This window comes from Cydia splendana, chromosome 18 (assembly GCF_910591565.1).
Source record: "Cydia splendana chromosome 18, ilCydSple1.2, whole genome shotgun sequence".
NCBI classification, from domain to species: domain Eukaryota; kingdom Metazoa; phylum Arthropoda; class Insecta; order Lepidoptera; family Tortricidae; genus Cydia; species Cydia splendana.
The window spans coordinates 4,856,381-4,879,794 of NC_085977.1; the positions used below are offsets into that span (position 1 = coordinate 4,856,381).

At 39.6% G+C, this 23,414-nt stretch overlaps 2 protein-coding genes and 1 long non-coding RNA gene across 3 annotated transcripts in view; 1 reads left to right on the plus strand and 2 right to left on the minus strand.

Annotated features, from left to right (window-relative positions):
* Positions 1 to 23,414, plus strand: part of LOC134799423 (probable glucosamine 6-phosphate N-acetyltransferase) — a 70,475-nt gene that overhangs the window by 14,764 nt on the left and 32,297 nt on the right. The window lies entirely within an intron of this gene.
* The window catches only part of LOC134799431 (uncharacterized), a 105,052-nt gene that overhangs the window by 4,872 nt on the left and 76,766 nt on the right, over positions 1 to 23,414 (minus strand). The window lies entirely within an intron of this gene.
* LOC134799426 (N-terminal kinase-like protein) lies at positions 1,364 to 23,367 on the minus strand. The gene is made up of 14 exons (XM_063771829.1): positions 22,730 to 23,367; positions 22,202 to 22,431; positions 20,523 to 20,699; positions 20,084 to 20,312; positions 18,721 to 18,864; positions 18,022 to 18,203; positions 16,679 to 16,907; positions 8,676 to 8,763; positions 8,058 to 8,216; positions 6,868 to 7,008; positions 5,166 to 5,287; positions 4,575 to 4,688; positions 3,536 to 3,626; positions 1,364 to 2,299 (listed from the first exon to the last, which is right to left on the minus strand). The coding sequence occupies exons 1-14, from the start codon at positions 23,105 to 23,107 to the stop codon at positions 2,148 to 2,150; spliced, it is 2,436 nt and encodes an 811-aa protein (XP_063627899.1). The 5' UTR covers positions 23,108 to 23,367; the 3' UTR covers positions 1,364 to 2,147.

A 23,414-nucleotide genomic window follows, 5' to 3' on the forward strand; every position in this document is an offset into this window, starting at 1 on the left:
CTACTGTATATTGTGGCAGAGGGGGTAGAGCTCAGTCTGGAGGATGTCTTGTCTGTGGTCTGTATAGAACACTTTATATTTAATTAAAACGCCTTATTGGCTTCTAATCTCACTGGAACGCTCTATTGGTGCATCAGTTATAACACTTGTTCCCAAACTTTCTGAGCTACTGATCAACATTTTGACATTTTCGCTTCATTCGCTGCAGTGATTTGATAAATACATACATTTTAGTACTTATATACAATAATTAAAACTTGAGTAAATTAAAAATATTTATAATTTTAATAACAATAAATAATCATAATACAATATTATCTACAATAATGATTAATATAGTAACATTTTAGAACAGTGTTTCTCAACCTTTTACCATAAAGCCCTTTGGAGTCAGTGAAGATTTTTTCGTCGTAAATTATATATGGACGAATGAGTGCGAAAAAAGACTCCTAAGGTTAGGAAGGTTGAGAAACCCTGCTTTAGAATGTCTGGTAAGATCAGGATAGAAACTTTGCTTTACCAACAATCACCTTTATCTCGTTAGCATAAAACACATTTTTGTTTGGCGAAAGTGCCACATATACGCCATGCCATAAAACATAAACTGGGGGCCATCAAAAGTTTTGTCGTACAGTCAGCAGCAGAAGTTGCTAAGCCGGTCAGGTGTTCAAAATGATCTTGACGCGACTTTATTGTCAAGATAATAAGTGCGTGTCAAGGTAATTTTGAACACCTGGCCCGCTTACCAACTTCTGCTGCTGACTGCACAGGTGTATTTCATAATTGTTTTCCATCGTATTTTCTCGGAAACGTTCGTATTGGCATGCCACTTCAGTCAACCTTTTGTACCGAGACTGACTGAAATATCAAGACACGTTCGTACGTTTCCGTGAAAAAACGATAGAAAATAATCATGCACTACATTTGTATATTTCTTAAATTTTGAAAAGTGTTGCTGAACACCTAAAAGAAGTAGAGTACGAAGGTACTCGTACACGCATTCCAAAATAAGGTTGTTGCCATGTTGTATAACATTTTTCTGTTTATAAAAGTTTATGGTTTCATGTTTTGAGGCTTCATTTGAGCTAGCCTCCGTATAATCTTAACAAGAGTTTAGAATGATAACTGTCTCTTCTGACAATGACTCTGACAACTGAAGCGTTCCGCTTAGGGGCTGTCCATAAATTACGTCATCGATTTTTGACGATTTTGGACCCCCCCCCCCTATAATCATCCAAAAATCATGCTTCAAATGACCCCATTTCCTCCTACTTCATGCTACCGTCATCCGATGTCCAGACCCCCCCCCCCCCTAATTTGAAATGACGTAATTTATGAATAGCCCCTTAGTATTAGTACTTTTACTTCTCAATACTAGCTCACTTCTCAATCTCTAGTCTAGTAAGAGAAATAGTAACTTATAGTGGCTCAGTTTGGGACTAAATCAGCCATATCCACTCACATAATTGATATTTTTCAGTGACCTCTATTATTATGATAAAATAAGGGTGACAGCTGGCAACTACAGTTGCCAAAAGCATGTGAGTGGGAAGTCAGAGTCTTCAACTGCACCACAGTCAAAAGCAAGTTCGCAACTCTGTTCACATTAAAAATGGCATACCTACACTCCTACAGGTCGATTCGCAAGAGCTGGCACGAATGGAACGAATGAGTGAATGAAAATATTCATACCATTCATGCCAGCTTTCCTTAACCGACCTGTACCTAGGTCTCTGCTTGGTTATTTGAAACAGGGTAACCACAGTATACTTTAATTTTTAACAAGCAGAAACGTCTGCTAACGATGCTATTAAGCCATCCAGATGCTATCCAGAGGCCGTGAGTTCAAGGCTCAGCCAAGACAGGAATTTTTCCACTTTTAAAATTCTAAGTTCACAGTATACTTGTATCAAGAAGGGCTGTGGCGGCGCCGTGAGCTTGGTAGCGAATTTGATAATTTTGATAGGGCCTGACCCCGCGCTTCCATCTCTCTCAGTCGCTATAGTATGCGCTATTCACGCTTTCGACAGTTACCAAGGGTGTGCTCCCGGTCCTGGTTTTCTAAGATACAAAATCAGTCCCGGAACCGGTAATTCCCGGGATGCAATATCAGTCCCGGGAGCATTCACTAGTTACCGTACTTGTATTTAGAAAGGCGGTGGCGGCGCCGTGAGTTTTGTAGCAAGTTTCATGGGCCCCTGCCCTCTCGCGCTGCGCCGAGCTTCCATCTCTCTCTGACGCTGTAGTTTGCGCTCTTCACGCTTCCGTCGCATCTCGTCCATTTTCACGGCGTTGTTTTCTGTAAAGAACGGAGCCATATTACTGAAAATACTATTGACGTGAACTATATTGCAACGGAATAAGGTTTACCAAAGCTCAGTCAAATGTGTTGCCGTTAGTACGTACATTAGAAATTTTCAAAAGAGTAGTCGACCACTCCATTATTAAGGTTATATAGGGTAAATGAAAGGTCATTAGCATCCATTTTTGTAGGAAAATTACCAGTTAGAATTTACATTCATCAAAAGCCCTCTTATGGTCCATGTGCAAAGGTTGTTTGTGGTGTTTATTTTTTTATAAAAACTGTTTTTGCAGACAGTACAAACTAACTACAAGAAATGCCTGTTATAAACACAACACTGTCACAGAGACCGACATATAGTAACCCCCCTATTCATAAACCTCAATTAACTATTCATCGTTTGTCTTTATGTATTTTGACTGTATGTGTAAGAAAGGGATAAAACATAATTTAACTAAATCAGGCCCGTAAAGTTTTATGAATAAGGTGGCAAAACGTGTCATTCAAATTATTTGAGCCACAAATTGCTCAATATGTTTCGCTCTGCAACGAGAAGCGAAATGGATAAAACATAATTTAACTAAATCAGGCCCGTAAAGTTTTATGAATAAGGTGGCAAAACGTGTCATTCAAATTATTTAAGTCACAAATTGCTCAATATGTTTCGCTCTGCAACGAGAAGCGAAAGGGATAAAACATAATGTAAATAAATAAGGCCCGTAAAGTGTTATGAATAAGGTGGCAAACCGTGTCATTCAAATTATTTAAGCCACAAATTGCTCAATATGTTTCGCTCTGCAACGAGAAGCTTTATCTACAGTCGGTCACGCCGCAGTGAAAGATGTGTTTTGATACATTCAATAACTTTTTGACAAAAATTTAACTTTTGGTTTATAGCTGACTATATTTTTCTTTCCACAGGCAACTAATACTCATCGAGACTATTCTAAAAACCCCAAACACAATTAGGTTGCGTTGTTTTATCACAGAGTTCCTATGGCCACCTCCTGTGTCCATCATCAGATCAGCTCGATGGTACCAAAATATTGCATTGTCACCCGACTTACATATGTATGCAAACTTTTTAGCTTAATCGGAAACCGGGAAGTTGGTCTAATTTAACTTGTAAGATTTGACCCGTACGTTTGTACATATTACATACTTACATAGGTACATTGCAACTTAAGTAAAAGCTTGTAATAAGAAATAGTTGATCGACTCATAAATGCTTACCATCAACATTCTCCTCAATGGGTTCAAACTCTCCGTCCTCCCAGCCGCCGAGCGAATCGTTACTGTTTTGTTGGGCCGCGAGCCGGTGCTCCTGCAAATAGGGTATTATACTGTATTTAAATTAAATTTTACACCATGCATGAAACAAAGCACCAGATAATTATTAGAAAAACACAGATAGGAGTTATTTATAAACGCAAGTTATATTTAATAAGTCGGATAGAAATATAAAAAGTAGGTGAGTTGACCGTGACGTCACGATGTAATGTTTCATATAAATTCCATATTAGCAAATCGTTTTGACAGTTCTAAAAAAGTAACTGATTTGACTAGTAGGAAAATACCCTATTGTTTATGACGACCGTGTTAGAATGGTCCACCTGTCTCACTCTCTCATTAAGCAAAATGTGAGACGCAATACACATTGGACAAATATATTGGACAGATGGAATACCACCCTAATTAGGGTGTCCAAGTTAGATACGTCCGGCTTGTCGCCCTAGATATCGCGAGATAAAGCAAGAATTAAACGGTGTGAGGTGCTCAGTTTAAGGAAAGGTGGCATTATTTGGTGTAGGAGTTAGTTATACCAAAGAGAATTTGAATAAGAGGCGGATTGTCAAAGTAAATTATGTAGCCACAGTAAATTTACTGCCATCTTTCGACAGAAAATTAAAATTGTTAGAACGCCATTTGACTTTGATTCTTATTCTTTCACTGATATGTGTTAACATGTTAAATATTAATATTAGCGCCATCTACACGACACTAGGCCAAAGGTGTAGTGCAATCTTTTCGAGCGAAGGCGCCATAACCTTCAGCGTACTCTCGAAAGATGGCAGTAAATGTACTGTGGCTACATAATGTACCATGACAGTAACTCTATATACTCTATTCTCTTTGTTTATACTATACCCAGTCACCTTCGTTTTTAACCGAACGGGTCAAACAATGTACCTACCTTTAAAGCCACAATAAAAAATATGTATTCGTTATATTGTACTCATTATTTATTGAGACTATCATATATAGTTATTACCTTGTGTTGCAGCGCTGGGCGCACGTATGTGGCGTTAGCGTTGTTGACGGCAGGTTCCGTCCACGCGGAGTTGTTCCACGTTTCCGAGGGACTCACCAGTTCCGCCTCTGCTGACTGAAACGTAATACAATATGTGAGATAGGGACAATATTGCTCAAATTGTTAACAATAATAAAAAAACCGGCCAAGTAAGAGTCGGACTCGCGCGCGAAGGGTTCCGTACAATTCCGCAAAAAACGGCAAAAAAAATCACGTTTGATGTATGGGAGCCCCATTTAAATATTTATTATATTCTGTTTTTAGTATTTGTTGTTATAGCGCAACAGAAATACATCATTTGTGAAAATTTCAACTGCTTAGCTATTAACGGTTCATGAGATACAGCCGGGTGACAGACAGATGGACAGCGCAGTCTTAGTAATAGGGTCCCGTTTTTACCCTTTGGGTACGGAACCCTAAAAACTACTGATCGGATTTTCATGCGAATTTCACCTATCAATAGTGTGATTCTTGACGAATTAGGTGTATAATTTGTTAACCCGTGCCAAGCCGGGGCGGGTCGCTAGTTGTAAATAAGGAGAATATTGTTACGGGCTGTTCCTGCAGCGTGCCCCACTCGCCGTTGTCCCAGTCGTCCTCGCACAGCGCGTGGAGCGGCGCCGCGGCGGCCGCGCTGCCGCTGCTCGCCGGGGACTTGGCCGACGCTCCCGTGCCTAGAAAATACACTAGTTTGTAAGTCAGAAAGTTAGCAATAGGGTATTTTCCTACTAGTCAAATCAGCTTCTTTTTTAGAACTATCAAAACGATTTGCTAATATGGAATTTATATGAAAATGAGTATAGTGACGTCCCGGCCAACTCACCACTTTTTTTTTCTTTATTGGGGAAAAACAGATACAGGCCAATAATATTTACAGGCAAAATTACAAAATTTAGATATAGCCTACATCCTAAGACTAAGAGGTACGACCACTTCTTATATTTCAATCCGATTTATAAAATAGAAATTGAGCTTATAAATAACTGATGTCTATGTTTTTCTAATAACTATCTGGTGCTTTATTTCGTGCACGGTGTGAAATAATTTATTTTAAGTAGAGGAGACATCCCTATTCTACACGAGTGGTGTTTACAAGTAACACTAGTTGGATAATGTTTTACCGCATATAAAGTTATGCTTATAACAATAGTTGTGTGTGACACATAACAAAAAGTAAACTATTCTAACAACATTTGGTTACGAATAACACAAGTTAGGAATTGCTTTAACGTACACAACGTTATATGGTGTGTAGCAAAAAAAAATATGCGAAAAGAGAGATAGTTAAAAAGGAATAGAAAGAAATAGTGTTGACCTACCTACTTTTCCGCACGTTTAGCGTGCTAATTAAGGTTATGGTGTGACAGAAAACCTTAACAATGTTATTTTTATTTTTCAGGTTATTGGCGGACGGGTGTGATACGCAGAAGACATGTTCTAGTGATAATTAGGAAAATTGTATATACGTAATGTAATAAATATGAATCAAATAAATTAATGAACGGACAATTATTCTCACTTCGTTTACGAAACGATTTTAAAATCACAGATCACATTAAATTATATAAATAAATGAGATCCGCGAACAGTTTTGTGCGGAGCTCTAAAAACCGGCCATCAGCGTGTCGGCCTGCGCACTAAGGATAATATCTTGCCTTCGTATAATACGTAAGAAGCAGAAACAAAAGAGTGCCCTTTAATTTTTGGATTTCAATAAGATTCTTCTTCAGGTATTGCAGATATTATTTTATCCAAGTTTCGCTAATTTTCCCTTTATCAGTGGACTAAACCTTAGATCTCTACCAAATTTCAGCTCTCTAGGTTTAGTGAAAATATTTGTTCTATTTTGATGATCAGTCAGTGAGTCAATCATAAAATGTCAGGCCAAAGCGATAGCTTTTGAAACCTTTTATTGGATAGCTCGAAACACTGTTTTGTGTATGTATGTGATGTACGTTATTAACGCACCTGCGCTGGAGTCGATCTCGCCCCACGCCGCCATGTCCCAGTGGTCGGGGTCGTAGTCGGACGCGGACTCGCTGTGCTCTAGTGACGTCATCGATGTCACCGACGAAGTAGCCGACATGAAGGTTGTGTATGTATGTACGTACCCGCGCTGGAGTCGATCTCGCCCCACGCCGCCATGTCCCAGTGGTCGGGGTCGTAGTCGGACGCGGACTCGCTGTGCTCTAGTGACGTCATCGATGTCACCGACGAAGTAGCCGACATGAAGGTTGTGTATGTATGTACGTACCCGCGCTGGAGTCGATCTCGCCCCACGCCGCCATGTCCCAGTGGTCGGGGTCGTAGTCGGACGCGGACTCGCTGTGCTCTAGTGACGTCATCGATGTTACCGACGAAGTCGTAGTCGACATGCTTGACGATGATGGTTGCTCTGAAAAAAAAAAGTTAATATGTATTTTTACAGTACATATGGTGCTACTTTACCGCACTAGTGCGATAATTAGCACATTACGTAACTACATATGTCCAAAATTTAAAGGGCCAATTTTGCACCTTATTCCTTTGTAATAAGGCGAAAAGTGTAAATATATCTTTGACGTTGACTGTACTGTCAACATGTGCGAATAGGTAATTCGCAACTAGTGTCGATTTTTCGCCACTCGTTGCGAATACCCTATTTTTCGAAATTGTATCGTAATGTACTAAAAACGAACTGTCATTAGGTGCGTAAGTACAGCGGACGTCTTTCTCCCTATTTCGTGTCCGATTCATGCAAAATAAAAAACCGGGCAAGTGCGAGTAGGACTCGCGCACGAAGGGTTCCGTACCATAATAAAAAAAAAAACAAAAAAAATGCAAAAAAAAAACGGTCACCCATCCAAGTACTGACCACGCCCGACGTTGCTTAACTTTGGTCAAAAATCACGTTTATTGTATGGGAGCCCCATTTAAATCTTTATTTTCTCCGTCCGTCCGTCCGTCTGTCTGGTGACAGACAGACGGACGGACGGACGGACGGACGGACAGCGAAGTCTTAGTAATAGGGTCCCGTTTTACCCTTTGGGTACGGAACCCTAAAAAGAGCTTGAGCGATAGTATATATCCTAAAATGATTGGTGATATGTGGATATAGGTATACCTAGCATAAGTACGTGACTGTAAAACATGGTTATCTAGAGAACCCGGCTTGGACAGCACGGACTTGGGATGCAACGCGCGCGCGGCGTGTCCGAGTGCGAGCGGTAGAACTTGGCCGTGACGGCGGTCACTGCCCAGCCCGCCCACGTTGCTGCCGCGTTGCTGAGGGATGGAGTGGCCGTGAAGCATGGTTACCTAGAGACCCCGGCTTGGACAGCACGGACTTGGGGTGCTGCGCGCGCGACGTGTCGGAGTGCGAGCGGTAGAACTAGGCCGTGACGGTGGTCACCGCCCAGCCCGCCCACGTTGGTGAGGGATGGAGTGGCCGTGAAACATGGTTACCTAGAGACCCCGGCTTGGACAGCACGGACTTGGGGTGCTGCGCGCGCGCCGTGTCGGAGTGCGAGCGGTAGAACTTGGCCGTGACGGCGGTCACCGCCCAGCCCGCCCACGTCGCTGCCGCGTTGCTGAGGGATGGAGTGGCCGTGTGGACATCCGCCTCTGTAAACGAAATATATTGATAATAGAATTTATACAATCGTGATGTGACGTTTTCCACCAAAAGGGTACTTATTGTCGGTTGTCGATAAGGTTGATTTCAAATTGAAGCTTTATGGAAATGGCGCTTTATTGACAACCGACAATAAGTACCCTTTTGGTTGAAAATGGCACATATGATGAAGAGCTTTTCAGTCGAGTACCGTGCAGCCCGGGGAAGGACATGGGATAGTTTTTATCAAACATCACTATCATTCCACGCAGACGAAGTCGCGGGCAGAAACTAGTTAGTTCAGTTCAAATATACTTTAATCGTGTAGGCCTCGCAACAAGCACTTATGAATAGTATCTCAAAGTTTTTGGACTAGTTAGCTAGTTATAAGAATAGTATCTGAAAGTTTTTGGACAGCAAATTTTAGACACAATATTGTGTGAGTACTGTAAGTGCTAATTGATACATACCCATTCCTTCCTTCAGACTTGGGTCTTCTGAAACCTTCTCTAACTTGCCTAGGAAGCCCTTGATAGTTCTGAACGCTGCGTCGCGAACCTAGAAGTATAGGTATAGATAGTATAATAAAAAGAAATTGATTTTGCAAAATGTGGAAAGAATAAGACACAATTTCGTGCTTCTAATTTGACAGCTAAACGAGATGGCGCTGAACGGCTCCATAAATTAAAAGGTAACATTGATTGTCAAAAGTTGACGTTTGAAAACATATGGCGAAGATTTTTGTGCGAAAATCATTTTTGAATCAAGCTTTTATCGCTGACTGTACTCATCCAAGCAATTCTAACAAACCCAAACACAATTCGTTTGCGTTGTTTTATCACAGAGTTCCTATGGCCACCTTCTGTGTCCATCTCGGTGGTATCATATGGCATTGTCACCCAACTTACATACGTATGTGAAGTTTCAACTCAATCGAATAATAGAAAGTGGATCTAATTTAGCTTGCACGATTGGACCCGAATATATGTATACATACATAGAAACATTGCAACTTAAATAAAAGCTTGTAATAACTAATCAAATATGAAGAACTGGGGCCCGTTTCTCAAAAGCTTGTAACTTGTAATACAAGTGGATGTCAGTTTCTAACAAAAGCTGTCAAAAAGTGGCATCCGCTTGTATTACAAGTTACAAGCTTTTGTATTGAGAAACGGGCCCCAGGAAGAAGAAAATGTAGAATTCTTACTCATTTCGGAAAGTATCTACAAATATAAAATGTTTAGTTTAGTTTTCATTTGTATATTATATTTACTAGCTGTGCCCGCGGCTTCGCCCGCGTGGAATTCGGTCTGTGTCAGTAAGCGGCTAATTTCTAATCCTAATTTCTCTCCCTCTCCCCTGGAGGCGGAACTTGAAGTAAGCGCGCGCGAGCGAAAGCGAAGCAGCCTGCCTGGCTAAAGCGCCACCCACCGTGGTCTTCTTCAAACTTCTGAGGAAGACCACGTGCCCCTTGTAACCTCAATGCGTTGCGAGACTTTCGCGAATGATTTGTTTTTTTCGGGAAGGCATGGAAATGCGTATAACATGCGAGTCCCAAATCGTTTGACTCCGCAAACGACCAGTGCCAGATTAAGATATTTTGATGCCCTAAGCAGTTCTAGACCATGGTGGCCCCCTTTTCCCAGTCGTTCTCCCGCGAGCGAAGCGAGCGCGAAAATTTTTCGATAAACGTAATATAGATAGACAGTTGTAGATTTTAACTTTTAGTATGGAAATCAGTCACATAATTTTATCACGAAAATTGACAGTGCTGCAGCAGTAACGTAGCAACAGAGTAATGCTGCTGCAGTCGCCACCCGAATGTCACCTTGGTCATATCTTAGAAAGTAATTGAAAACGCGAGCGAAGCGAGCGCGAAAATTTTTCGATATAATAAACGCAATTTGATAGACCGTTGTACATTTTTACTTTTAGTATGGAAATCAGTCACATAATTTTATCACGAAAATTGACAGTGCTGCAGCAGTAACGTTGCAATAGAGTAATGGTGCTACAGTCGCCACCCGAATGTCACCTTTATCATATCATAGAAAGTTATTGAAAACGCGAGCGTAGCGAGCGCAAAAAATTTTTCGATATAAAAAACGCAATTTGATAGACAGTTGTACATTTTTACTTTTAGTATGGAAATCAGTTACATAATTTTGTCACGAAAATTGACAGTGCTGCAGCAGTAACGTCGCAACAGAGTAATGCTGCTGCAGTCGCCACCCGAATGTCACTTTTGTCATATGATAGAAAGTAATAGAAAACGCGAGCGAAGCGAGCGCGAAAATTTTTCGATATAAAAAACGCAATTTGATAGACAGTTGTACATTTTTACTTTTAGTATGGAAATCAGTCACATAATATTATCACGAAAATTGACAGTGCTACAGCAGTAACGTTGCAATAGAGTAATGCTGCTGCAGTCGCCACCCGAATGTCACCTTTATCATATCTTAGAAAGTTATTGAAAACGCGAGCGAAGCGAGCGCGAAAATTTTTCGATATAAACAACACTATTTGATAGACAGTTGTACATTTTTACTTTTAGTCCCAACTAGATATGAGCGCCGATAGGCATTTAGCCGGCGGCGGCGCGCCGGTCAAAATCGGTCGGCGGCGGCGGCGAATCGGCGGCGTGGCCTTGAAACACCTTTGATTAATGAAAAAAGAATTCAAACCAAAATTTTACCGAATTTACACGTTTTTGCTGTAAGAAAGTTATAAAATAAGTGCATTTTTCAATTGCAAGCAGAATTTATTGAATAAAGGTACGAAAAAAGTTTTATATAGTATAAACGGTATCGAGCGGCATCAGAGGCGGTCTTAATCTTGGCGAGGCCCTGGCCGGAAGATCTTTGCGAGGCCCTTATCTATTGTGCTAAGTAAAAAGTAGCGGATTGACTGTATCAGGAAAACATCAGGTCGACTGTCCAAAGAGCCGAAGTGAGGAAAATCAACCTCCGTTATTAACCAATATCGACCCAACAAACCAGTTTATGTCAAAAAGTGAGGCCCAAGGCCGAGCTCCACCTAACACCGAAGACCAGATTCCGACGCCTTCCCATCCGAGGCCAGAGGCTGAGCTGCAGGTAAGCATACAGCTTAGAATCGAACGCCAAGTGTGAGCTTGGCTGACGGCCGAATGCGCGGAGTGCCGATTACGGCGCGCTTCTGTGCGAGGCCGAAGGCCAAGCTGCAAGAGGGCAGAGCTTGGAATTGGTCCAGTGTAAGCAAGACCGAAGGCCGATAAAGACCGTGGCCACAGTGTTAAAGACCTCTGGGGCTCTCCTGTAGGTGCATTCGTGCGAGGCCAAAGGCCGTGCTGCAGTGGAGCTAAGATTGGAGAAGAACCAAGCATTTTAAAAGCGAGGCCAAAAGTTACGCTCCAAGCAGGGCCGAAAACTTGGAGGTTCAGATAGCGGCTTACTTCTATGCGAGCGATGCGAGGCCAAAGATTGGTCTGCGAGAGAGCAAAGCTTGAAATTTGAACAATGACCAAGCTTAAAATGAGACCTGATTCCATTTCCGATGCCTTCCGTGCAAAGCCAACGGCCGGACCTTTGGGCGTGAAAACGCTTAATATCTGAAATTAACCCCCTTTTACACCTTTTTAAGACATTTAAACCATGCTTGCAATAATTGAATTCGCGGTGACTGACGGATGAGCTAGCCAGCTGGCAAAATTAGTAATTTCGTTGCTCTAACACTAGTAGCGCGGTTACCAAACAGAAAAGTTTGAATTTACCATCGATATTTTAGAATTATATGGACCTAAAATATCTTTTGAATGTCTATAAGCTATTCAGACTGGCGCCGTTAAAGATCTAAACTAGATAAAATATATATTATCTGATTCTGAAAGTAGTAGTATCTAACAAGGTCACGCCGATGCCACGCCGATAGCGCAGCGTCGGCGGCGGCGGCGCGTAAATTTTGTCGGCGGCGGCGGCGCGCCGGCGCGGCGCTCATATCTAGTCCCAACCAGGCGCGAATCCAGGATTTCATACAGAGCAGGGATGGGACAGTTTTTTATCAGCCTAGCTTCGCATAGGGCTCGATATTTAAGGGTCTCAGCGAGGTTGTTTGATGCAAGAGAGGTGAAAAGATGCAAGAAAGCAGAGCTTGGAATTGACCAAGTGAATTGAATTGGCGAAGTGTGAGCAAGGCAGAAGGCCCAGCTGCGAAAGAGGAAAGCTTGGATTGGGATCCACGCCCAAGTGTAATTAAGGCAGAAGATCAACTTTGCCGTAAGGCAGAAGGCCTCGCATAAGACCTAACGCCGAACTGCAAAAGAGTGGCTTGAAATCGAATTTATGCATGTAATCACGACTCTTCTACTGCTCGCTCTTTGGCTTCACTCGAAAGCGCTACTTGATAGAATGCTTTTAGTTTTCGGCTTTCACGGGGTCCCTTATAACACTTTGACAGTTTGGTCTCAGGATCGCGGCTAAGGAGCAACTCGGCTTGGCCGACAAATCTGGCGTGCAAGAGAGCATTATTCGCTATAAAATCGGTAACCTATGTCGAAAAAATCGGCTGGCCGCAAGCCCGAAAGCAAGATATTTTTCCATGACTTTAAGGGCCTCCGCGTAAGGTCAAATCGAAAGCCTACGTTGGAGATGTTCTTACGTACCCTCACTCTCTTACTTGATCCCTACGACCCTTCGTTATTAGATGGGTACTTGTACACGTATAAAAGTTTCATGTAGGTACTTACTCCACGACGACTGCAATGCTGATGCAGCCTGTGCGTTTTTTTGCCTACGGTTTTGGTGCGCCCTAGACGTGGTGCCCTAAGCAAGTGCTTATTTTGATTAAAAGGGTTAATCCGGCACTGCAAATGACAGAGGTCAATGTTTTTTTTTTTCAAAGTACTTACCCACCTTTGTGGCCATTATTAAATGCTGTAGTATACGTATGAATATGGATTTGATATGGATGCGATATAATTACGATTAGGGGCTATTCATAAATTACGTCATTTCAAATTAGGGGGGGGGGGGTCTGGTCATCGGATGACGGTAGCACGACGTAGGAGGAAACGGGGTCCTTCGAGGCATGATTTTTGGATGATTTTAGGGGGGGGGGGGGGGGGTCCAAAATTGTCAAAAATCGATGACGTAATTTATGGACAGCCCCTTAGTCGATTAGGTATAATTCATGACGGAGAAAATTAATAATTTTAAATAATTATGCAATTATACGCGTGTTGATATGTGTGTTTATTTTACCACTACGTAACTATGTAAACTCATTTTTAGTTTTCTTGATTACTTAATGTTTACTACTGAGTAAACTGGGGAACTGTCCCCAAAAGATGGCACTGTGCAATGAGGGACAATTAATTTACTGTCGTTTAATTTTGTTGTATTATTAAATCAACATAATTATTCAATTAAATTTGTTGATATCCGTACCCTCTCTTCTAAAGTTAGAGTTAATTTGGCAAAATCCTTCCTCGGTGGCATATTCATGTCAACACGTATTAAATTCAGCGCCATCTGTTAGTTTACCAGGGTACTCTATATAATAGTGGTAGCACATCTTTGAAAAAAGTTTGCCCCTCCTTCCTAAGTAGCGCTATAAGATTCAGAGGCAAACTTAAGTCAATCGAGTGTTGTGGCTACCCCCCCTTTTAGGGGTTGAAGTTTTATAGCCTATAACCTGGCCGGGGATGTTCTCGACAGATTAGTAAAGTTTGCATCAAAATCCGTTCAGCCGTTTTCACGTGATGCGCGTTCAAATAAACAGACAAACAGATAAACAGATAAACAGACAAACAGACAAAAATTCTAAAAACTGTTGGAACGTGTTCTGTTATCGATTCTAAGTATCTCCAGCCAACTTTTTTTCGAATATCTTCCATGTACAGACTTTCGACCCTCTTCAGCTTTATTATATGTATAGATTAAGCCTGTCTAGGGCTTGAATATGGTTAATTGAATTGATCTACACGTTGCAGTTTAATGTAACAGAAAATTATACTATTAATCAACTTGTTTTTTTTTAAAGCAAAAAAAAATATTAGCATTATAAGAGTCTGTGCGGAAAGAGAAGAGTCGTGAAATGTATGGAATTCAATACATTCCACGACTCTTCTCTTCCCGCACAGACTCTATTAACACAGGTTAACGAACTGTTTGTCTCAACACTGAAGTCATGAAGCGATTCGATTATTTTAAAAGGTCAAATAAATTGAACACATTTTAATGAACGATGACAACATTCGTTTCGGAATGAGAACAATGTCATCAGAAATCGTCAACCTTATATTTTTTATCTATGTTTTTGGTTTAGAGGAACTAGAGGAAGTCAGATAAAGCATATCTGTCTGACCATTCCCCCGCTATCTCCGAAACTACTGGGTCTAAAGTGGCGAAAACCTATTAGAAATATGCAGTCAAGTGTGAGTCGGACTTAATGACTTAGTTTTTGATCCAAACCCTACGGGTTTCTTACAGACATTTCATTCACGTTCCACATAAAATAATACATTGTTAAAAATTGAGTAATGTACGGAACCCTTGGAACGCGAGTCCGACTCGCACTTGATCGGTTTTTTGGGTTTGAGCGTAAATAATTTTATTTATAATACCTACGCAGAAAACTGGGTCAAAGTAACCAGGCGCCTTAGATCATGCTTGGGACCTTAGTAGTTTTGGAGAGACGACATGATTCTTAGGTCGTAACTCACTACATGGCGCTGTTATATTTGAATCGTGTGTTTTTTTATGGTACGTGGGCCGTAACTGAAAGTTTCTGGATTCTGATATATGATATGAGACGACTTATTTTTTCTAAGTGGCCAGTTCCAGGAATTTTCAGTATGCCCTAAGTATAAATAAAGGCGCTCCTTTATACCTCCTCCTTCCTCCTTTAGACCTTTGGGGGAGGCCTATCTCCAGCAGTGGACGTCCTCTGGCTGATATGATGATGATGATGATGCGATCATATATCCCTTTTTTTATTTTTAACAAGCAGAAACGTCTGCGAACGATGCTATTAAGCTTAGAATAAATTTAAAAGTGGAAAAATTACTGTTTTGGGTGAGACTTGAACTACCACTTTGGGGTCATCCATTAATTACGTCACACGAATTTCTAGGTTTTTTTTACCCCTCCCCCCTCCTTGTCACACTTGGTCACATTTGGCAAACCCCTACCTCCTGGTGTGACGTCACATTTCTTCAACGAAATTGGCAAATATTTATTTAATATTTTATCAAAATATTTTTGACAAAAGAAATATTAGTAATTTTATAACCCAAAACTGATTGAGAAATAAAATTAAACGAATAAAAATGATTATCGTTTCAAAACCTTGTTATTTAAATGATAATTAGCGTATAAAATAATTTAAATACATTTTCGGTTACTGATGAAGTTAAAGTGACGTCACAAAGTTTATGACTCCCCCCTCCCCCTTGTCACATCATGTCACATTTTCTTGACCCCCCTCCCCCTAAACGTGTGATGTAATTAATGGATGACCCCTTTCCACTCTTAAATTTATTCTAAGCTATATATCCCTTTATCTATAAAGGTATAGTTGAATAGAACAAAGTGAGGACATGTCATTTAAACGTCATACTTTTATAGAATTTTGTCATTAATGATGATATTGCTAAACTTTGTCATTGCAAATGCCATGCAGTGTTAGTTTGGTATGACTCTATTTGTCACTGGGGCAATACACGGTGTAACATGAGGAAACCGAATAATTCTAACCACGCATTTCTGAGGTCAAAAGAAAGGAAAAATGTAATATAAGTTTAGGTCAATTTCGCCAAAAAAAAAATTTTTTTTTTGTTTTGTTTTGTCAATTTTTTGAATGTATTTCATATAAAAAATAAATGTTGTAGGTAAACTAGTCACTTAAAATTGATTTTTAAATTTTTTTTTCGTAAAACCTACTTTTTGCAAAGTGTTATTTGTCACTTTTTGACATCTACCAATAAGGATATTTAGACTACGTCCTATAGCAGCAACATCACCATCAAAAAGGCCTTTTACACTATTTAAAAATAAAAACTACTTTTTTTTTAAATTAATATTTATCTCTGAAACTAGGCGAATTTCAAAAAAGTTTATAGGACATTTTTGTCTCTAAATATGATCAGGAATACGCTGTTAAAATTATTCGGTTTCCTCATGTTACACCTTGTATACGGACTGTTGTGGAACAACGCAGGCTCAAGCACAATTAGCGATGTGCCGTTCTCGAAATTTTCCCGAGAACAGAGAAATCTATCGGAAACGTTCTCGGATATTTCTCGGAAATGTTCTTTGAGAGTTAAGATTGTTCATAACTTATTTGTGCTAATAAGAGAACGTTCTCGAGAAAGTTGGAAAATTTCCAGAAATTTCTTCGGAAAGGAATTCTCAGAAACGAGAACGTTCTCATCGGCACATCACTAAGCACAATCTCTAAAGAGGAATAATCTGTCTCAACTTGGATCATTTACCTGTTTCTCTGGATCGTTAGTCAAAGGACACAACGCCGGCAGAACTCTGTTAGCCACCTCAGCCAACAGGAAGTACTGCTGTGTAGCCGCGAGCGCTAGCACTCCGGCTTGCCGCGCGGGCGGGAAGGCATCCCGGGTGGCTCGGACGAACGCCGACACGAGAACTTTCTGTCGGATCTGCGGGTGCAAGTGCGCCGCCACCTTGCCTAGGCACACTGTGGTGTTTGTCCTAAAAAAATATATTATATTATGGAGTTAATAGGAAATAGAAGAGTCGTGGAATATATGAGAAACAATACATTCTACGACTCTTCTCTTTCGGCACAGACTCTAGAGGAATTGTAGAACCGGGTTGCCGTTGTAATAAACTGTAATATTTTCGTCAAATATTTTTTAGGCCAATTTTACAGTTGCCAACCTCGGAGCGGCCAAGGTGCTCAAAAATATCTGTGCATGCACTTTAACGTCTTGATAATACAGGCTGTGATTAGATATCTGTGAACACCTTGGCCGCTCCAGTATATCTGATGGCTGTACATAACTCTAACAAGCCATCCATAGATCAAAGAATGATTATTAGTGGTCTAGTAAGTTCCACGAGTTCAAGTAAACATCTGTAAGGTTTTCTATTATAGGTATACATTTCTCAATTCATTTGTGTCACTACTTCCTAACTACTTATACCTTATACCGCCTTGGTCATCTTTAGACTGCAGCCTCGCGAAGTGCCTCAGCACTTCAACGTTGAGGTGAGGTTATTGTAGTTGAGCTTCGACGCCAGGTGCACTATGGACTTGACCGTCTGTTCGCGTATAACGGGGTTGTTGTCTAAATTCCTAACTACTCATACCTTATGCCGCCCTGGTCATCTTTAGACTGCAGCCTCGCGAAGTGCCTCAGCACCTCAACGTTGAGATTATTGTAGTTGAGCTTCGACGCCAGATGCACTATGGACTTGAGCGTCTGTTCGCGTATATCGTGGTTGTTGTCTAGATTCCTAACTACTCATACCTTATGCCGCCCTGGTCATCTTTAGACTGCAGCCTCGCGAAGTGCCTCAGCACTTCAACGTTGAGTTGAGATTATTGTAGTTGAGCTTCGACGCCAGATGCACTATGGACTTGACCGTCTGTTCGCGTATATCGTGGTTGTTGTCTAGATTCCTAACTACACATACCTTATGCCGCCCTGGTCATCTTTAGACTGCAGCCTCGCAAAGTGCCTCAGCACTTCAACGTTGAGTTGAGATTATTGTAGTTGAGCTTCGACGCCAGATGCACTATGGACTTGAGCGTCTGTTCGCGTATATCGTGGTTGTTGTCTAGATTCCTAACTACTCATACCTTATGCCGCCCTGGTCATCTTTAGACTGGAGCCTCGCGAAGTGCCTCAGCACCTCAACGTTGAGATTATTGTAGTTAAGTTTCGAAGCCAGGTGCACTATGGACTTGACTGTCTGTTCGCGTATAACGGGGTTGGTGTCTAAGAACCCGTGTACCACTTGTGGGAAAATTTGGTCGTTTACCTGTGGAAAAGTTCGCCTGGGGATAAGTTCGCCTTTGTACCTTTATTTCTGTAAATATTATGTAAACCTGTGTTGTGTACAATAAAGTGATTACTACTACTACTACTACTAAAAGTAAGATTTTGTGTCGATATTCCAGATTTTTGGACTGTAATGAAACCAGGTACCTACTATTGAGTCGCGGTCGATTTACCTTACAGTTTTAATTAGTAACCACAATAGAACTCGATTAATACGACCACTTTAATAGTTTCACTAGTTTCCGATTTTACTGTAGGTGTATGAGTGTGGAGAAAATATTGGGATACATAAATACTTAAAATTTTGATTTCCTTGAAGTGTTTGAATTTGTCATTTCGGTCTCAAATTCTATTGGCAATTAAAAAGGTAGGTCAAAACTTATTAAAGTATTTTCATCGCATCTTTACAAAATAAAAGTAATTCGTGTTTTTGGATTCTATAACGTATAATTTATTTCACTTATCAAGAAGACAACCTTTATTAAATGTGCACTTACCGTGGAGTTCTGCAGATGCATTATGAATTGGTCTAATTGTTGAAGCAGCCGCGACCGCGTGGTGCGATCATTTGACACAAACAATTTTACTACGCACGGCACGATCTGCTTTTGGTACGATTCCTCGTCTAGCAGTTTACCTAGCTGAAAATTAAATTAAAATGAGTATGAAATGAATCCCTGATTTATTGATTTGGCACACATATTAAATTAAACCATTTAACTGAATTATAATATAAATATAAAATTGACCTTTTAAACAGTGTAAACCTATTTATCATAAATTTTCTCTTAAAAAACGCATGTCCTGACTATTTCCAACCTTACCAATGCTTATGAACCGCTCATAAACTTTTTTTATAATAAAAATTATACATAATATTTTCTTTCAATTTCATTTACACTCTAATCTTCTCTGAAATGGATTAAATTTTTTTTAAACATCTGTATTAACATTTTCTCGGTATTTAGATGTAGGTACCACTACCATCTTATCTCTTTATAACAAAAAGTCATAATTTCATAGAGCTAACAGACGATACATACCTACTGAAAACCATTCTACATTTTCTAGAATAAATAAATAAATATTATAGGACATTCTTACACAGATTGACCAAGTCCCACAGTAAGCTCAAAAAGGCTTCTGTTGTGGGTACTCAGACAACAATATATATAATATATAAATATGTACTTAAATACATAGAAAACAACCATGACTCAGGAACAAATTATCTGTGTCATCACACAAATAAATGCCCTTACTGGGATTCGAACCCAGGACCATTGGCTTCACAGGCAGGGTCACTACCCACTAGGCCAGACCGGTCATCAGAATCTAGATTATACTCGAAATTACCACCATATTGGTTGAACATCAATTTGAGAAACGTCTGAGTGATCATTCAGACGCCAATCATAATCAATAAACTCCAATATTTAAACAGCCCATTAAACTTCAAAGCACCAATTTATGAACCAACACTGGTAGTAGAAGCGTTGGATAATTTAAGAAAGAGTACACTTTTTTAAGGTTCCGTACTCTAAGGGTAAAAACGGGCCCCTATTAATAAGACTCGGCTGTCCGTCTGTCTGTCACCAGGCTCATGCACACAACCATGAACCGTGATAGCTAGACAGTTGAAATTTTCACAGATGATGTATTTTTGTTGCCGCTATAACAACAAATACTAAAAGCAAAATAAAATAAATATCTAAGTGGAGCTCCCATACAACAAACGTGATTTTTTTTGCCGTTTTTTGCGTAATAGTACGGAATCCTTCGTGAGCGAGTCTGACTCGCACTTGGCCGGTCTTTTCTTATACTTTACACCTCTTCAATCAATATCTCGTATGAACATACCTTGAACATGGGCGCCAACACCGCCGACCCCGCGTCCCCATAATGGAATGATGTCAACAACTGGGGCAGTATCTTGTGGACACACACAGCGTCTGGAAAGCTGTCCAAGTACGAGCTGAGCGTGGAGAAGAACCGACCCTTTTCGATCTTGTCCTTAATTTGGATCTCTTCTAGAAACAGCATAGTGTCTATAAGGTCGTTTTTGAAGTAGCCACCCATTTTTCGACACCTGAGAAGTGAATAAAACAAAACATAATCATAACTTTTTAGCTTGCCAGATTATACACTTAGTTCGGTAGTAGTAGGTAAATGGCTTTCATTTTTCAATCATAACTTTTTATTACATATATTATTTTTAGGCACAGAACAGCATATTCTGGCAACACTGGTTGCCACACCAAGGTTCACTGTTGGCTAGCAAACCCTAAATATACTATACCTCGTAATAATATCAGCAGGGTTGGGCCGAGATGTAGGGTTGGCACTGACTAGCTCACAATACAGGGTGCACAGCTGCTTCGGAATGTAGTCCAGCGTCTTGAGGGCTGGCTGGGTTTTGAGGGGGCCGTTAAAAGCCTCCCAGATAAGACAACCGAGGCCCCACATGTCTGATGAACTGTAGATAAAGCATAATTTGTTAAGAGTCTCTTACAAAATAATTCTTGGTAATTTGTAGTGTAATAAGGCCTCTAAATAAATTAGCTAATATAAATTTTAAAATGTATGTTACCCATATATGCCCAGAATAAGTTTTAGGACATAACTTTTTAAGTTTACAAGGTTTTATCTACTGTTTTTTTAATTTTAATTAGTAGGAGTTTTTTAGTTTTGAGTTATCCGTAAATGTAAAAATAAATAAAATTTTATTATGAAACATAAAATAGCATATGAAGCAGCAAAATAATATTTTATCTGAAAACTGTCAAATTGCTACAATAGGCCTGTTGCAAGTAACAAAGAATCATGGAAATAATGGTTTCAACGAAACATATATGTTAATATGATTCTAAAAAATGGCCCAATCTCAGTATAAACTGAAGGATTATTAATATATTCAATAAAATAAAAGTGCAAAATTCTCCAATCGGCCATTTTTACTGAAACGCCAATCAGAAGCGTTCTAAACAGTGACGTCATCAATCCATAACATATTTCTTAGAGCAACATAGACAACCTTATTGATCGAAATCTATACGTCCTCACCAAAGAGTTCGAAAGGTGCAAAAAAATATTATTTCGCCACTAAACATTTATTACGTCCAAAAAATATTATTGCATGATATAAAGTAGATATCTATTAGTTATTATTTAAATAAAATGCTAAATAATACGATAGATCAACAACAAACTTTTTTAATTATTTGGCTGAATGGAACTATCATTGCCATGTTGGCTGTCGTAACTAGAAAAAATGAAAAATGAAAAAGTAAAACCGGCGCTCGGTGATTTTCACTCAAAATTTACATGTATCTAAATAATTCATCTTAAACTGCAACCGTGTGAGAGTTTTTGTGTAAAATGAATTATTGTAATAAATTTTTGTAATGTATTTATCATCCCTAATCGTAATATATGGTGCTGAATTAACAATATCATTCGGATTCAAGGGAAATTCGTAACTGTAAGTATGTATCAATGTCTACCACCCTACCACCAACTAAATGATGACGTCACAAATGGCATGTGAGGCGTTTTCGCGCGAAGTTTAAACTAGCTATAATAAAATGCAATTATCTATGTTAAATCTTATGAGTATAACTGAAATATAGTGTTTTTCGGAACTAATACAAGTGTACCGACAATATTAAAAGGGTTTTCAAAATTTGTCATCAGGCCTATTCATGTCATGACTCATTGCTTTCATTATTTGTACAAGTGATAACATCTACTGAATGAAATGAAATTGAATATGTACAAGTGATATTGATAACACCATTTTATGTATATCTTACAGTTGTAAGGGCCACTTGCATCATTCACTAACCCGGGTTTAACCAGTTACACCTGGAGTTACCATGGTTACCAGTAAAATTTGACACTGGGTTAACGAGTTAACCCCGGCTTAGGGGGTTGGTGTAAGTGGAGCTAAGTGGGTTTTGATCTTAACTTATATCATACCATTTTGTAACTGCCTTCAGTTTGGCCGGATCCTTTTTCTCCGGAGGATCATATATTTCAAGTGCCGGTAGAATTTTCATAGGAATAGGGTTTGAAGTGTCCTGTCCATGCGAAGTGAGGAACTCAAAGCCTCCGAGCTTCCACTCTCCGGCTTGTGTGACAAAGACAGAATACAAGCAGACATTGTTGTGTCTCATGTTACCATCATTATTGAAAAATGATAGTGCTCTCTGTAAAAAAAAAGTTACAACATGCACAAACAAGTTTAAGTTCTTTTTAAATATTGTAAAGTCATAGGACCTTTACATTTATACTCACTTACAAGTGAAAACAATCATTGAAAGTAGATAAAAATAACTTGCCAGATTATACACTTAGTCCCAAGTTAGAATAAAGTTTATAAAAATGTTATGAGTGCAGTTAAAAATGCAGAGGATTTTTTTAGGATAGTTGATATTTGTGTTACATGCAACCAACTACTTCTAGAACTAAAGGTCTGGATACAAATGTATATGTGGCAGTACTTACAGTAATTTGGAAAATTCCCCAAGCTAAGAACAAGTCTTTTTGTTGGCCTTCAAGTTTCATATCATCTATGTGGGTAGCTAAAGGCTCTACATATTCTGTAGCTACATATAAAAATTTCTCAGTTTCACAGCTATCTAAATAATGTAAAAGGCTAGGGTGTCTCATAGTCTTAAGTTTCTTGAGTGAGGCCTTTGCTACGTCGAACATCGTCTCCGAATTCTTTTGTACGTCGAACAGGAATATCGATACTTCATCTTGCGTACCCCTCTTCTTTCCCTTGTGCAAAGACCACACAGTCTTATCTTCTAAACCACGCACTGGATCACCCACTTCATAAGGAAAATCCTTTGTAGGATCTCGCGAGAAAAACGACCACATATTGCGTTTTTATCAACACTTCTTTTTAACTAGAACGCATGATTGCTAATGGGTGCAGTTACTTAAATCACAAGAAATATTAAGGACTATTTAGTTATAAATATAATTATTTTCAATTATAACACCTTTTAAACATTTAAATCGCTTATAAACATTTACGAGAAAAAAAAAGAATGAATGGTGAATGAAGTGATGACAAAACTGAAGTGACAGTTTAAACTTTTTTAAATTTGTAAATGTTGAGACCAAGGTTTAATGGAAACAGTCCAAAAATTCTCAATATTTGGCGTTTATTGCAGTATCTCAA

Bases quoted from the DNA above. Each gene is read 5' to 3' on its own strand.
- LOC134799426 (XM_063771829.1), bottom strand. From the start codon at position 23,107: ATGTGGTCGTTTTTCTCGCGAGATCCTACAAAGGATTTTCCTTATGAA. The intron at 22,432-22,729 runs GTAAGTACTGCC...TTTTTTTTACAG, and splicing joins GGGGAATTTTCCAAATTACT to AGAGCACTATCATTTTTCAA. The intron at 7,009-8,057 runs GTAACCATGTTT...TTTTTTTTTCAG, and splicing joins GTCCAAGCCGGGGTCTCTAG to AGCAACCATCATCGTCAAGC.